Genomic DNA, 13,492 nt, shown 5'->3' with positions numbered 1-13,492 from the left:
TAATTCATTAGTAGCATAATTAAGGCTTTTTTTTAAATCATTATATTCTTTAAAATCAATGAATATGTGACTTCTTTGCACTGTTTGAGCAACAAATGTCTCTGAACATGTTTCGCAATCATTAATTGGCAACTGTTTTAACAAAAACCCACAGACGTAAGCACAAGCTTGTATTTCAGCAGTATTTTCATTGAGTGCTTCTTCGATTTCAAATGGTAAAAGATCTGAAGAAGAACTTAATGAAAATACTGCCGAATCAGACTTGCTTTCACTTTCTGTGGGCTGTGTTTTCTGCTGGGGCAATAATGTTTGAAAATTATCAATAATGACATTATTGTCCAGTTCACAGTTACCAGTTGTGCCTATGTGGGATAGGTTGCTCAAAATGGCAGTTTTTAAGCCAGCCACAAACTGTCCACTTGTGGGATTAGTGTTAGATCCACAATTTCCACGAATAACACCAAAAAGGTTCTCAAGGGGATCTTGTTGAATCCTTCTAGTGGCTAAACTACGGATGCTCCATTTTTGTTGGAGGTTTCGCCACAATCTCTCCATTGCATTTAAGTTCCAAACCCACCCTTCTTGGGATGGAGGCTTTCTATGGATCCCAATGAATTTCAGAGTGTTGAAAAATTCTTTCATTTTTGAAAAAAATGTTATGTGTAGACTTGTTGCTGTTAAATTGGTAGCATGTGGCTTCCCTCTTCTTAAGTCAGCAGAATCACTGTTTAGCGAATCAAATAATTTGTCCATGTCTGCAACAACATTAGCCGTAACTGCAGCTTCTGTAGTTAATGTTCCTGTAAAATAACATTAAACTGTGAGTGCTCACTTACGTTACGTAAAGAACTTACATACAAAATTTCAGGCTTATAGGTTTAGCAGTTTGGGCTGTGCGTTGATATCTGTATATCTCACTCAGTAAGTCACCTTCCCCTTTTATGTATAATTTATTTTCAATAATAAAATGTTAATTAGACACCTACATCTTTTTTTTCACAAGTCTGACATATTTACAATGTGAATGAAGTCTATCTTTCATACTAGTCCAGGAGGAATCGGCGCATGAGTACCGAAAACTATTCCACCTCAATTTTTTTACGTGATCCTCTTCAAATTGCCCTACTGATGATATAAATGCATGTTGCCATGGGGCAACCCGGTGCCATATTGTTTAAACCGAAATTGTTTAAACAATTGCAAGGAATTGTTATTTTTCAACCGGACAAATTTTTTTTATATTTTTTATCGAAATACCAATAAAAAAGGTCCAATTACTTTTCACGATAAAGTTAATATTTTCAAAGATATGAATTTTTTAAGGTTTGAAAAATCTCAAATTTGGGTACTTTCGACCCATGAAAAATATATTTAAAAAAAAAATAATATATAAGTAATATTTTTTTTTCAATTCTCTATACAATAGTTAATAATATTGTTAATAGAGATTTAAGAAAATTTCATTGTTTATATCTGTTTTTTAATTGTTAACTTCGCGCGCTTAACTTTAATTATCCCCTATATAAAACATTAGATTTTACGAATTTCGGCTACAAATTAGAGAATGGTACTTTGCTACCTTTATTTATGAATAAAAGCCCATTCCCAACTAATCTTAAAAAACCGTGTAATTGTAAGAAAGCCTGTAAAACCAAAGCTTGTTATTGTAAAAAAAATAATATAAGTTGCATACTTCTATGTGGTTGTGATTCAGAAGACTGTAAGAATATAATATATAAAAATAATATTGATAATAAATAAATACTTATTTTTAAATCTTGTTTTATTATTTCATACTTCTCCATCTATAACTTTCGTTTGAAGAAGTTATTCAATGTAATTAATAAGGTAAAAGACCTAGTTATTGACACTTTAAATTTTATTTTAGTTAAAAAAAAAACAAATCAATTCTAATAAATTAATAAATATAATTTTTGAATTAAAAATTTTAAGATCTTTGGTTTTTTGAGAACATTTCATTCTTTTAATTAAAATCAAATTGCGAGTGTCAAACAACTAGGCCAGTGTCAATAACTGGGTCTTTTACCTTACTTTCTGTTTCAATAACAAAAAAGTAATATAAACTGACAAAAAAGTAATTTTAATTACATGTTTCAATTTATGCTTAAATAACTTTAAAAAAATTGATTTCAGAAAAAAATATATAAGAAACAAATTGTAGACAATTTAATTATTAATAAGATTGCTCTCTTTAGAAATCTTGATAAAGTTGATAGTTTTTAAGATAAATGATAAATAATGATTCAAGACACAGAGGCCGATGCAGCGCATGAGTAAGAGAGAGACGGCGATACTTAAAGGTAAGCGGCGCGTACTTGTGAGCGCGCGAAGTTAACAATTAAAAAACAGATATAAACAATGAAATTTTCTTAAATCTCTATTAACAATATTATTAACTATTGTATAGAGAATTGAAAAAAAAATATTACTTATATATTATTTTTTTTTTAAATATATTTTTCATGGGTCGAAAGTACCCAAATTTGAGATTTTTCAAACCTTAAAAAATTCATATCTTTGAAAATATTAACTTTATCGTGAAAAGTAATTGGACCTTTTTTATTGGTATTTCGATAAAAAATATAAAAAAAATTTGTCCGGTTGAAAAATAACAATTCCTTGCAATTGTTTAAACAATTTCGGTTTAAACAATATGGCACCGGGTTGCCCCATGGCAACATGCATTTATATCATCAGTAGGGCAATTTGAAGAGGATCACGTAAAAAAATTGAGGTGGAATAGTTTTCGGTACTCATGCGCCGATTCCTCCTGGACTATACTATTAATTTAACATTTTGACAAATATTTTAAAATGTTGATGTTTCCCATCTAGTTTAGCTTCTAAATAATGAGAAATTGGCAATTCAATGCATGCTTTGCTTACATACCATCAGCAATTTTGGCGAACATACCAGCTGCAACCGAGTGACTCAGCACTTGAGCAGCAAGATTCACCTTCATCTTTTGCTTAGTGTTGGGATTCAGATGATCTTTTTTCAAAGATGGTGCAAACACAAAATTTGGATTTATGTTGTCAACTTCATAAAATTCAGTAATGTGGCTCCATTTAGCTACTCCTGAAAGTAAAATATTTAAATATATTAATTTCAGATTTCTGGAGAATTTGTATGTGAGTACTAAAATTAAAATTAGCTATTAAATGATTTCTTACCTCTGCCTATTTTGTCACCGCAATGAATATTTGTGGTACATTCCAGATCATATTTTAAAAACAAATTTCTAAAACATTTTAATAGATGAGGAGTGTCATAAAATGTGACTACATCTCTTTTTTCAAACGATATGTATGGGTGCTCTTTTGTTGCACCCAATATATATAGGGCCCTCCTATTTACTCCATCCATATCGCAAACAGTTGCAGCTATATTTATTCCTGCTTCAAAGCATTGATGCAGAACCTGAAATATACAAGAACATAGTAAAGTGTGAGAATATGGTCATTATAAACATAAACGTATGTAAACAGTAATTGCACATTTATTTCTTATAGCATGTCTAACTAAGAGCAAATAAAATTATTTATGAATAATTTTATAAATAATGACAATCAGTTCAAAATTGGCACAAAAATACAAATTATGAGGGAAGAGATCAACATCCATACCCTCATTCATGCATACAGGTCAAAATCATAACCCTCCTTTTTGTTTCGCTGTAGTAGGGTAAAAAAGGACCATACAGTCGAACTGAAAGCCTTATTTTTTTGTTGTTTCAAAAAAAAAAATCATATATTTACCTCCTTGATGAGAACAGCAAGTCTATCTGCTGTACTGAATCCACTTGAAAAGTAATGTGCTACCGGCTGCTTCACTCGTTTCCGGATCCCACTGATCATGAAAACCAAAGCATATCCAGCTAATTGTTCTGATCTTCCTTGTGTCCCATGATCTTGGAAACCTTCTATCATGTCATCTTAATCGGTTTAGTCGATCTGAGTTTTCTGTGTCGGCATCTACAAAATGGAGGGCTCTCACCAAATTTTCATACCTCTTTCGGATGAAAATCCGTTTGAATACTTCGGTCATTAAGAGTGGGTGACTTGAAAAACAACTGGTGACGGTTGGCATTTTTATGATGCCCAGCATCATCCAGAATGAAAAAAGGCACAAAATTTCATGGATGTTGGTAGCGTACCATTCAGCCTGGAATGAGGAAGACGCGATTTTAGAAGCGTATTGGTTCGTCTCAGATACAATCCGACCTAAAATGTCATCGTCCCAATAGGAACGAAAAGCATCATACGCCGAATTATATTCCTGAGTCGAACCAGTAACTGCAGGTAAAAACGTTTCCTCCTTCCCCTGAAATGACTCCATAGAAGTCCATTCAAAATCTCTACTACATCCATCCGCATCAAAAAACTCACCATCATCGTCAGACTCGCTTTCCGTTCCTCTTTCAGGCCTGTTCCTATCGCGACCTTGCATCCTTCTATGTATCACATCCATCACCATATTCCTCAATTCATCAGGCACATCGTCATCTGTCACCCAAATCTCATTCAATGGGTGTCCCACCTCCCACTGAGGACCCCTACGGCCTTGCCCACGCCCACGTACATTCCTTACCGATCGCCTCGCCGTCCACCCCTTCGTCCACTCCTTCGTCCACTCGTTCCTCTTTCTCTCGGGGAAACAAAAATAGTGTGGGCGTCAGTGGCTAAAAATGTGGTGTCCTCTTCTCTCTCTTCAATATGCTCGGCCTCGAATGGCGTGCCGTCTTCGGAAAAAATTGCGATCACTCTTGGTGCTCTGCAAAAATAATTGCCATTATTAGACAAATAAAAGACAAACCGAAATAAAAAAGTAACAAGAGATATGCTAATTTGATTTTACACAGAAGACATAAGACATCGTAAAACATAAACAAAAAAAAAAATTGCCGAACTTTTATGACAGAGAAATCTATTTTATTCTGTATAGATTAATTTAAATACAACTTACGATTCAGATGGCTGATGCCAAATTGGGGACCTCGACCTCGCTCTGTCGCTCCCTTCTGGCGAGGTAATTGGCGAATAAGGAGGAGCATCTGGCGTCGGCGGCGGACTCCTTTCATCGTCATCCTAAAACATACAACATGTTATCTACCCCAATCGTAATAAAAAAAAATAAAGGAAGAAGAAATAATATTAGCCAATATTAGAACATTACACCATATAAACAATATGCAGATATCAGATCTATAAAACCTTTCCCCAAAATGACTGGTGTTCCATAAAAAAAAAACACACCCAGCCCACCCCACACCCAAGCAAGTTTACAAATACCTTTTCAAGTACCGAAAAAATTAAACATAAATATCTTATATACGCACATAATACAAGTTCCAAAACAAAACGCATAATTCAAGTTCCAAAGCAAATTGTGTTTTACCTCCACGTCACTATTGCCCACGTCACTCAGATACTCCTCCTCTTCATCGGCATACAGCAGATTTAAAAAATCGGCTGGGGCTTCTTTGTTTACGTTCCACGACATTCTACAAGGATAAATTAATAACAATTAAACCAATTTAAAATCATCAATACGTATTTTTTTTTACAGATAGCGGACAAACATACAAACAATTTTAAAAATATACATACAATTATGAAACTATACACTCTTAGAAACTGATACAGACAAACATACACAAAAACTGCAATTCTCACAATATCACATACATACCAATCAAATCAACAAACTCCCTTTTTTGAAGTAGTTAAAAATCAAGACGTAACTAATAAATTTTATTTACTTTATTCTTGCGAATACACAAACTTTCATATTTACAAATACATATCAATATAATATACAAATATACATCCAACCATAATCATCTGTCGATCTATCGATAAAGCTATCGACACCTTCCGTAACTATTCAAATGCGTCATAAAAAAAGTTGCAAGCCATTCACTACCGTACGTTCATTCAAATAGGGATCAAAATGGCGTGCTGGGAATTTATCAAGAAAACCGTTATTTTTATACATCGAATACAGAAATTCTCGTATTTTTATTACAAAATTTCTAATAAAAATGATTAGAAAAAAGGTCAAATCTGAATGGAAACTAGTTTCAATTGAGTGTTTTAGTAATTTTATAGTATTCACGAACCTAAATCGCAATGAATTCTCCGGAAATATGCGTCTATAGGTAGTCACTTTTGAACTTGAAAATCACTGATATTACAATGTATTTTTTACAACCAATTATCTACAGAGCTTCAATATATGCACAATAACACAGTTTAGTAACAGTTATCCGATATTTTATAGTACTTACCTTACAAAAATCCAATAAACACGCACGAGTTGCACAATGACACTTCAAACAAAGAGGCCTCTAAACGTAGATAAAAAATATAGAAGCGTCCATAGTTCACTGTATTTTTTCGTTTGACTCGATGGCATATTTATCAATGTTTGTCTATGACTAAACTTGTTCAAACAAAAGTAGACTCTAAATATATTATATTTCGGGTTAAAGTCGATGAGCAAGCGCGCCCCGATAGGGCCTATCGGTGTTGAACAGAATGGCGTATTACGTCATAGCGCGCCCCGATCGGGGCTTACGGTGATCAAGAGGTTAAACAATTAGATGACAGGGATCCATTAATGTTAGTACGTGACTTAAAAGCTAATGTTAGTAGGTACAATATTAAAGTACTATCATCAGTTGACGGGGCACCCTATGCGTAAACCTGTCGCTTTGAATGGACAAGTTTACGCACAAAGTGTCCCATGAAAGATGACATATATCTCTCCGAAATTACCATCAAGAGACTGTTGCGACTGCGCCGCACTCTATCAAATGTAGACGCTGTTTTTTTGCGTATTATCGCCCAGAAATCGTCAGTATGCGCATTAGCGAACATTCCAGACGCACTGCAGTAGCGAGGCAGTCCCAACAGCATTCTAAACGCATTATTGTACATGACACGTAAGGCATTAAGCGATCTATCAGTATAGTCAAACCATAGACTACCCGTGTAGAAATTCTGGCAGTAGGCTTTAAAAAGCGTGATTTTCACTGGATTACTACAACGGGCAAATCTACGGGCCAACATATTACTTCGGATCGCCAATGCCCTACGCTCACGTTCGATATCTACATTATCTTTGAGGTCATCAGTAAGCATGTGTCCGAGGTACTTGAACTCTTTAACTCTTTCAACTGTTATCGCGTTAAGAGATATCTCAGACGTACATTTCCTATGCTTACCAACGTCCCCAAAAACAATGCATTTACATTTAGCCACATTATAACGCAAACCGTGATCAGCTACATATGTCTCACAGACTGAGCATCTCAGTAATGGCGCTTGCAGTCGGAGCCAGCAATACCATATCATCGGCATAACTTATGTTGTTACAACTTATACCTCCGATCCGGCAACCAACCCGCATATTGCTGAGTTCGACAACAAGGCCATTTACGTAAAGATTGAACAATTTAGGCGACGACAGCCCCCCTTGTCTTACACCACATTCTAACACATACGATTCGGAAAAAGCGTTAGACCATTTTACAATATTACGTTGGTTGGCATACCAATACTTAAAGACATTAAGAATGCTAACTGGTAAACCCCTACCCTCCAGCTTATTCCATAAAACATCGTACGACACGAGGTCAAACGCCCTGGAAAGGTCTAGAAAACAAGCGTACACTGGTGTTTTACGCTTGGTATAGTATTGTACAGTGTGCTTCAAGCTTAAGATTGCACTTTCAGTGGAAAGTCCAGGTCGAAAACCAAACTGTGCATCGTGTAAGTCCAAAAAATTGTTTAATCTCGCATCAAGCACACTGTCCAAAACCTTAGCCAAAATCGTAGCGAGAGATATGGGACGATAGTTTCCTATGTCGGAGATGTCACCTGTTTTATTTTTTAAAATAGGTACAACGATTGTTTTCATGAGATCTGCTGGCAGATAGGAGTGCCTTATACATAGTGTGTAAAACATCGAGAGTAACTTAGGCAGATGACAACCCGCGTATTTTAAATGCTCGATACTGAGTCCGTCATGACCTGGAGACTTACCTTTGCTCATATTCTTAATAATTGACTTAATTTCATTTGAAGATATAATATGAAACAGAGGTTCATCTCCACGCCCTCCAGACCCCGCATCCACTACTGTATTAGGTGGTCCAAGAGGTGATTTCACTGTAAAATGATCCTTGAACATCATAGCGATTTCTCTTGGATCATTCTTCCCACCCACACTCACAGGTAGTAGAAAATTTTTAGAAGCTTGGTGTTCGGCTAATATATCCATCCTAATTTGGTCTTGATTATCTTGGCACCACTTCAAACGACTTTTAAATTTTTTTCGAGTAGTGCACATTTGATCATAGATAATCCCCGACTGTGGACGCCGGTGTGATAACCACAACCTATAACTAAGCCTGGCCTCCCGGTGAGCATTCCTCACATGTTTATTCCACCCACATAATTTTTTAGGCCTTTTTTTTTTTTTTTTTTAGTGGGGAAATCTTGCATAGATACCCACGGCCTCTGGGGAAGAGGCCGTGGGTTATGTCGGATTCCTACCGACCAAAACCCCACTGTGTTCCGTCAAGCCGCATCAACGACGGGGCCACGGGTATGTGTAGAATTCATCCGTGACATAATTTTTTAGGCCTATGGGTACGCGTTGGCTGAGGTTCTGGATGAGATTCAGATAAACTATGAACAATGTTATTGTATAATCTATCCAGAACTTGCATATGTTCAGACCACAGAATACATAATAGTAGCTAAACGCTACAGAACGGACACTCTCCGCCTCCCGCCAAAATTAAACTTACCTCACCCCCGCACGATCAGTCTAAAAATGGTCCATATTTTTCTACAGGGACGATACGCAACGAAGATTGACAACATTAGTCAAATTGACTTAAAGTAATTTTATTATTTTGGATTTGTGATTATCGTTTTTCGTAGAAAATGGTTAGATATTGTGCTGTTTACGGATGTATTTCATCAGAAAAACGCGAATTTTTTTTTTACGCTAGTCACAAATGTGCCAACCATAAAGCTAAACACACACATTTGCAGTCTCTACAGTGTGACTGTCAAAACGATAATTTTGTATGGAGTGTCCGGGGTGTGGTTCAGACAAAGAACATGACCCGTGACTGCAACTGATTAATTCATGGGGAAAATCAATTTCTTTTAATTTGCTATCACATAACTCCCGGTAAGCATCAATTTCTGAGTTACTTCTTTCACCCCAGTTAACTTTACTGCGAGGCATGTCACGCATCACACTCTTACTTCTTACAACACCCAAATCACACGTAATGAATAACGGCAAATGATCCGACACATACACATCTTCTTTAATACTCACGTTAGTAATAGTGTGCCACGCTGTTAATGAAACTATGCAATGGTCCAACCAACGTCTACACCCATGAGCCTCGCTTACAAAGGTATAGTTATTTACAGATTCGCCTAATTTTAAAACATCAGCACAAATCCAAGATTGCTCAGAACAAAAGCTAATTAGTTCTCTATAAAATAGCTCGTGCGGATGAGCGTTAAAATCACCGAGAATAAATATACACTCAACATCATTGCTCACAACAATAGCATTGATTTCACTAAGAATCTCAGTAAATTCAATTAAATTATGACTAGAGTCTGTTGGCATATATACTGAGAAAACTATAATAGAACGGTCCTTAATATTCGCTTTAATTGCAACCAACCGTGAGCTATTACACTTTATTACAGAAACTGAATCAAAAACACCAACCTTCCAGAGAATAGCCACTCCCCCATATGGCCTACCAGTGAGTAAACCCTTGGATGTATCTACTGCTGATTTACCGGTATATTCAAAGTTGCAAGAAATCGACCCAAGCAATGGTATATCATGGGGCAGTAGCCATGTCTCCTGTAAGGCAACCAAATCTGACTCGTTACATATACTTCTAATATTATCAATAGAACGCTTAAAAGATTTGCAATTAAAACTAGTAAATTTACAATGTAATTGGCTTATACTTACATCACAAGGCACAGCATTATGTGCTAATCTCTTCCTGGAATCATTTGAAATGTCCTCAGGTTTAAAGTGTCTCTCACACAAAACTCTGTGCTCATTATATAATTTCCTTTGAAATTGTATAGAGCTGTAGTCTCCCTCAGGAAACATGTACTTTGCCCACAATTCACACCTGTAATAAAATCATGCATTTTGGTTAAATAAAAATAGCCAAGATTAGATTAGCTTTTTTGTTTGTTAGTATTGAATTGAAAAAATCAAATCAAAATAATTTATTAAATTTCATTTGTACATAATTATGAACTAATCAAATGTTATTTTTGACGCAAATGGTAGGGAAGCCTTAAACATACCGAAGCAAATTCCTTGTACCGGGCTTAGAAAATCGGTACAATTTAACATCATCTTCAGCAGGTGAAGCTCCGCATTTAAAGCACTTCCTTCTGTTTTCTTTTTCAGCCATAATTGAACTAAAAGAGTTACTTTCTAACAAAACAGCACAAATAATGGAGTCAACATCTCATACAATATAACACAGTTTTAAAGGTTTCGAGGAACAGAAGCTCAACTCGATGTTTCGTCTGACGACAAAGAGTCACTTATCTCACTGCACAAACGAATAACAATATTGATAAACGCTATCAGAAAACGAAGAAGTAGAAAGAAATATGATGCGCAGACACAAACAGACGCCATTTTCATGACGCTTTATTTTGACAGCAAACCACACCAGTGTTACCACATTATACAACTGAAACTACTATATAATATAGGAATTCCTTCATATAATTTTTTTACTTTGAGAATTCTACATTATTTTAAATCATTTTGAAAGTTCTTTACTCAATGTACAAAAGGCAAAATATTTTGTAATAAATTTTTGACATTATTTTGTAGAATTGACCTACTATAATAGTAGAGGATATTGTTACTTGCAGGTGGACACCCTAAAATTAATACCCCGTAGGTATCTAAAAGTTCCCATTGAAGTTGACGGGGGCTGGTATCGAGTAACCTTCACTTCTAATATTTTTATTCATATAATTTTTATCATTTTTGTTCCATAGATATGGCATGTCTTTATAAAGTTCGATTATATGGCCCAATATTTCTTTTTCTTTCGTAGTAATTCTCGAAACACTCGCACTTTCTCTGACGAGAGCGACATAAGCGACACAACCACGCCCGCAAAGAGCTGCGCCCGACTGAAGCGACTAAACGCTACGACAGTTCCTCTATTATCTCAATTTAGTGGACCTATTTACTTATTTATTTTGAAATATTTCGTCTATTTCCTCAATTCAATGTGCTGTTTCAGTTTCAGCAGATTGAATTGGACGTACTTGAGTTTCAATAGATTCGGGTGACTGTATGGTCGAATAGGATTGCACTATTTGTATTCGTACTCGTATTCGTATATCCGTATATATTATACGGATATACGAATACGTCTACATCGGTGTCAACCCAACGATGTAAACGAGATGATGCTTTCAAAGTGCCAGCTGCAGTTTTAGCATCGACAACTTGCTTAGCATATCTATTGGTTTCCTTGCAGATAAGCTCCATGATGTCTCTACTCCAGACATCTGTAAAGGCTTCATAGGGCGTATCGTAGTCTTTGATAGCTCCTGGGGTTGGCCCTGAAAATACGGCCATGCCATTTTTTAGGCTTAAAACACTTGCCCTCTATTTAAGAGAAATGGAACCTTCCAATAATAAAAAACAGAAGAAATTTATATTATTAAATCACAGTGGTACCACTTTTTTATTAAATATTAATTCTCTTGCTAAATTAAGCCATTCTCATTTTTTTCCTCTTTTTGTTAGCCAAGAGTTGGCTAATATTATTTCTAGATGACAGTTCCCCTCCTATAAGAATTTTTTGAGATACTTTCTCAATAATTATGTGTTTGCATTTGCTTATATAAAAGTGCAGATTTTGCGTATTTTATTTATTTATTTATTCTTTATTGTACAACAGTCTTATAAAATAAAAGTACAACAAAACCATTCAAAATGTACAAATGGCGGCCTTATGGCTCTAAGCCATCTCTGCCAGGCAATATTTTGTAATGTGTTTTTGCCAGCTTCTTTCCAGTCTAAAACCGGTACTTCATCAACCACATTAAATATAGCGGCGTTACATGACATTATCTCAATGCAGTCATTTGGATTTAAATTATTGGAAATATAAAGGTAATAATACTAAGGTGAGCCTTTTCAAACCATGTTCCAAATGCTGGACTAACTGATTTTTTCGGCAATTGCTCTTCCGACATCTAAACTTGCAAACTTGTCCCGCTTCTGGGGCTTGCTTCATGACCCTCCTATGGTATGAACACATTTTTGTCCTTGTCAGAAGATTGCGACCCGCACAGACCCATGTGTCAATCAATAAATCACTGTTTCGATGTACTGGTAAGAGATCTTCAGTATCATCTTCATTCGGTTCTTCAGCTATCTGAGCCATCTTCACTGCTCTCATCACCAAAGTGAATAATTAATTTCTCGATGTCATGGTAGAAGGTTTTCCCCTATTGTAGTATTTTTTCTATTTTTCTTACATGGTCACAACAATCTTCACTTTTAATAGAGTTGAACGCATCTAAAGCCAATTGTTTAATATTTTTTGCTCCAACATTTTGCGAAGCGAACTTTTTTTTTGCTCGTGCCCAAATCAGTTCTATTGAATTAAGGTCACAGTGATAAAGCCTAAACTTACCACTGTGTGAGTTGTGTGAAAATTTTTCGTCAGTTCGATTTCCAATATTTTTGAATGCAGTTATACAGGGTGTCTGGTGGCAAATTTATGTTTTCAAAATTAAATAAAACAAAAACTATTTGACATATCGTTTTAATTTAAATATTGAACGACAGAATAATAATGCAGATTATATTTTTTAAAGATTACATCATTCAAATGTCTTCCGTCGATTTGCACACAATGTTCAAAACGGAGCCTCGTGTTCCGCGCCACACGCTGCTACTGCAACTTGGTTCAATTGCGCTGATTTCTTGACGAATGTTTTCTTTTAAGTCCATCAGCGTTCAGGGATTGTTAATAGCTTACATTAACAATCCCTGAAATTTGAAATCCTCTCTTTGATTGAATTTTTTTTCTATTTGTAGCCCCATAAAAAAAATCCATTGGGGTTAAATCGGGGGACCTCTGTGGCCATGGAATGTCTCCAAAGCGACTGATAAGTTTTTGAGGGAAAGCTTCCCGAAGCAAGGTCAGCGAAGCTCTGGCCGTGTGCGCGGTCGCACCATCCTGTTGGAACCACGTGTGCGATGAGAACGATGGGTGAGCTCGCAGATTCGGTAAAAGAAATTTGTAATCATGTGTCGATAATTCTCACTATTGACATTTGTCGCCTAGCCCCGAGCATTTTCGAAAAAAAATATGGTCCAATTATCCCATTCGTGGATAAGGCGCACCAAACAG

The 13,492-nt window shown here is 35.8% G+C and overlaps 2 protein-coding genes and 1 pseudogene across 2 annotated transcripts; 1 reads left to right on the top strand and 2 right to left on the bottom strand.

Annotated features, from left to right (window-relative positions):
* Window positions 1-13,492, top strand: part of LOC149896180 (uncharacterized) — a 257,603-nt pseudogene that overhangs the window by 145,293 nt on the left and 98,818 nt on the right.
* Window positions 3,961-7,298, bottom strand: LOC149896188 (uncharacterized). The gene is made up of 3 exons (XM_090117961.1): window positions 5,419-7,298; window positions 4,987-5,108; window positions 3,961-4,794 (listed from the first exon to the last, which is right to left on the bottom strand). The coding sequence occupies exons 1-3, from the start codon at window positions 5,521-5,523 to the stop codon at window positions 4,608-4,610; spliced, it is 414 nt and encodes a 137-aa protein (XP_089974087.1). The 5' UTR covers window positions 5,524-7,298; the 3' UTR covers window positions 3,961-4,607.
* LOC149896187 (uncharacterized) lies at window positions 8,673-11,407 on the bottom strand. Its single transcript, XM_090118368.1, has 3 exons — window positions 10,398-11,407; window positions 9,164-10,216; window positions 8,673-8,697 (listed from the first exon to the last, which is right to left on the bottom strand). The coding sequence occupies exons 1-3, from the start codon at window positions 10,505-10,507 to the stop codon at window positions 8,673-8,675; spliced, it is 1,188 nt and encodes a 395-aa protein (XP_089974494.1). The 5' UTR covers window positions 10,508-11,407.

The sequence above is a fragment of the Colias eurytheme genome, chromosome 29, assembly GCF_061535395.1.
Source record: "Colias eurytheme isolate Ceu_HAF_F1 chromosome 29, ilColEury1 Martin Lab GWU primary, whole genome shotgun sequence".
NCBI classification, from domain to species: Eukaryota; Metazoa; Arthropoda; class Insecta; order Lepidoptera; family Pieridae; genus Colias; species Colias eurytheme.
This window is presented reverse-complemented; position numbering and strand designations above follow the sequence as displayed.

Coding starts and splice junctions, on each gene's coding strand:
- LOC149896188 (XM_090117961.1), bottom strand. CDS start 5,523: ATGTCGTGGAACGTAAACAAAGAAGCCCCAGCCGATTTTTTAAATCTG. Junction 5,109..5,418: donor TGGGCAATAGTGACGTGGAG/GTAAAACACAAT, acceptor TGTATGTTTTAG/GATGACGATGAAAGGAGTCC. Junction 4,795..4,986: donor TGGCATCAGCCATCTGAATC/GTAAGTTGTATT, acceptor TTATTTTTGCAG/AGCACCAAGAGTGATCGCAA.
- LOC149896187 (XM_090118368.1), bottom strand. CDS start 10,507: ATGGCTGAAAAAGAAAACAGAAGGAAGTGCTTTAAATGCGGAGCTTCA. Junction 10,217..10,397: donor GGTACAAGGAATTTGCTTCG/GTATGTTTAAGG, acceptor ATTTTATTACAG/GTGTGAATTGTGGGCAAAGT. Junction 8,698..9,163: donor TTAATCAGTTGCAGTCACGG/GTCATGTTCTTT, acceptor AATCTCATCCAG/AACCTCAGCCAACGCGTACC.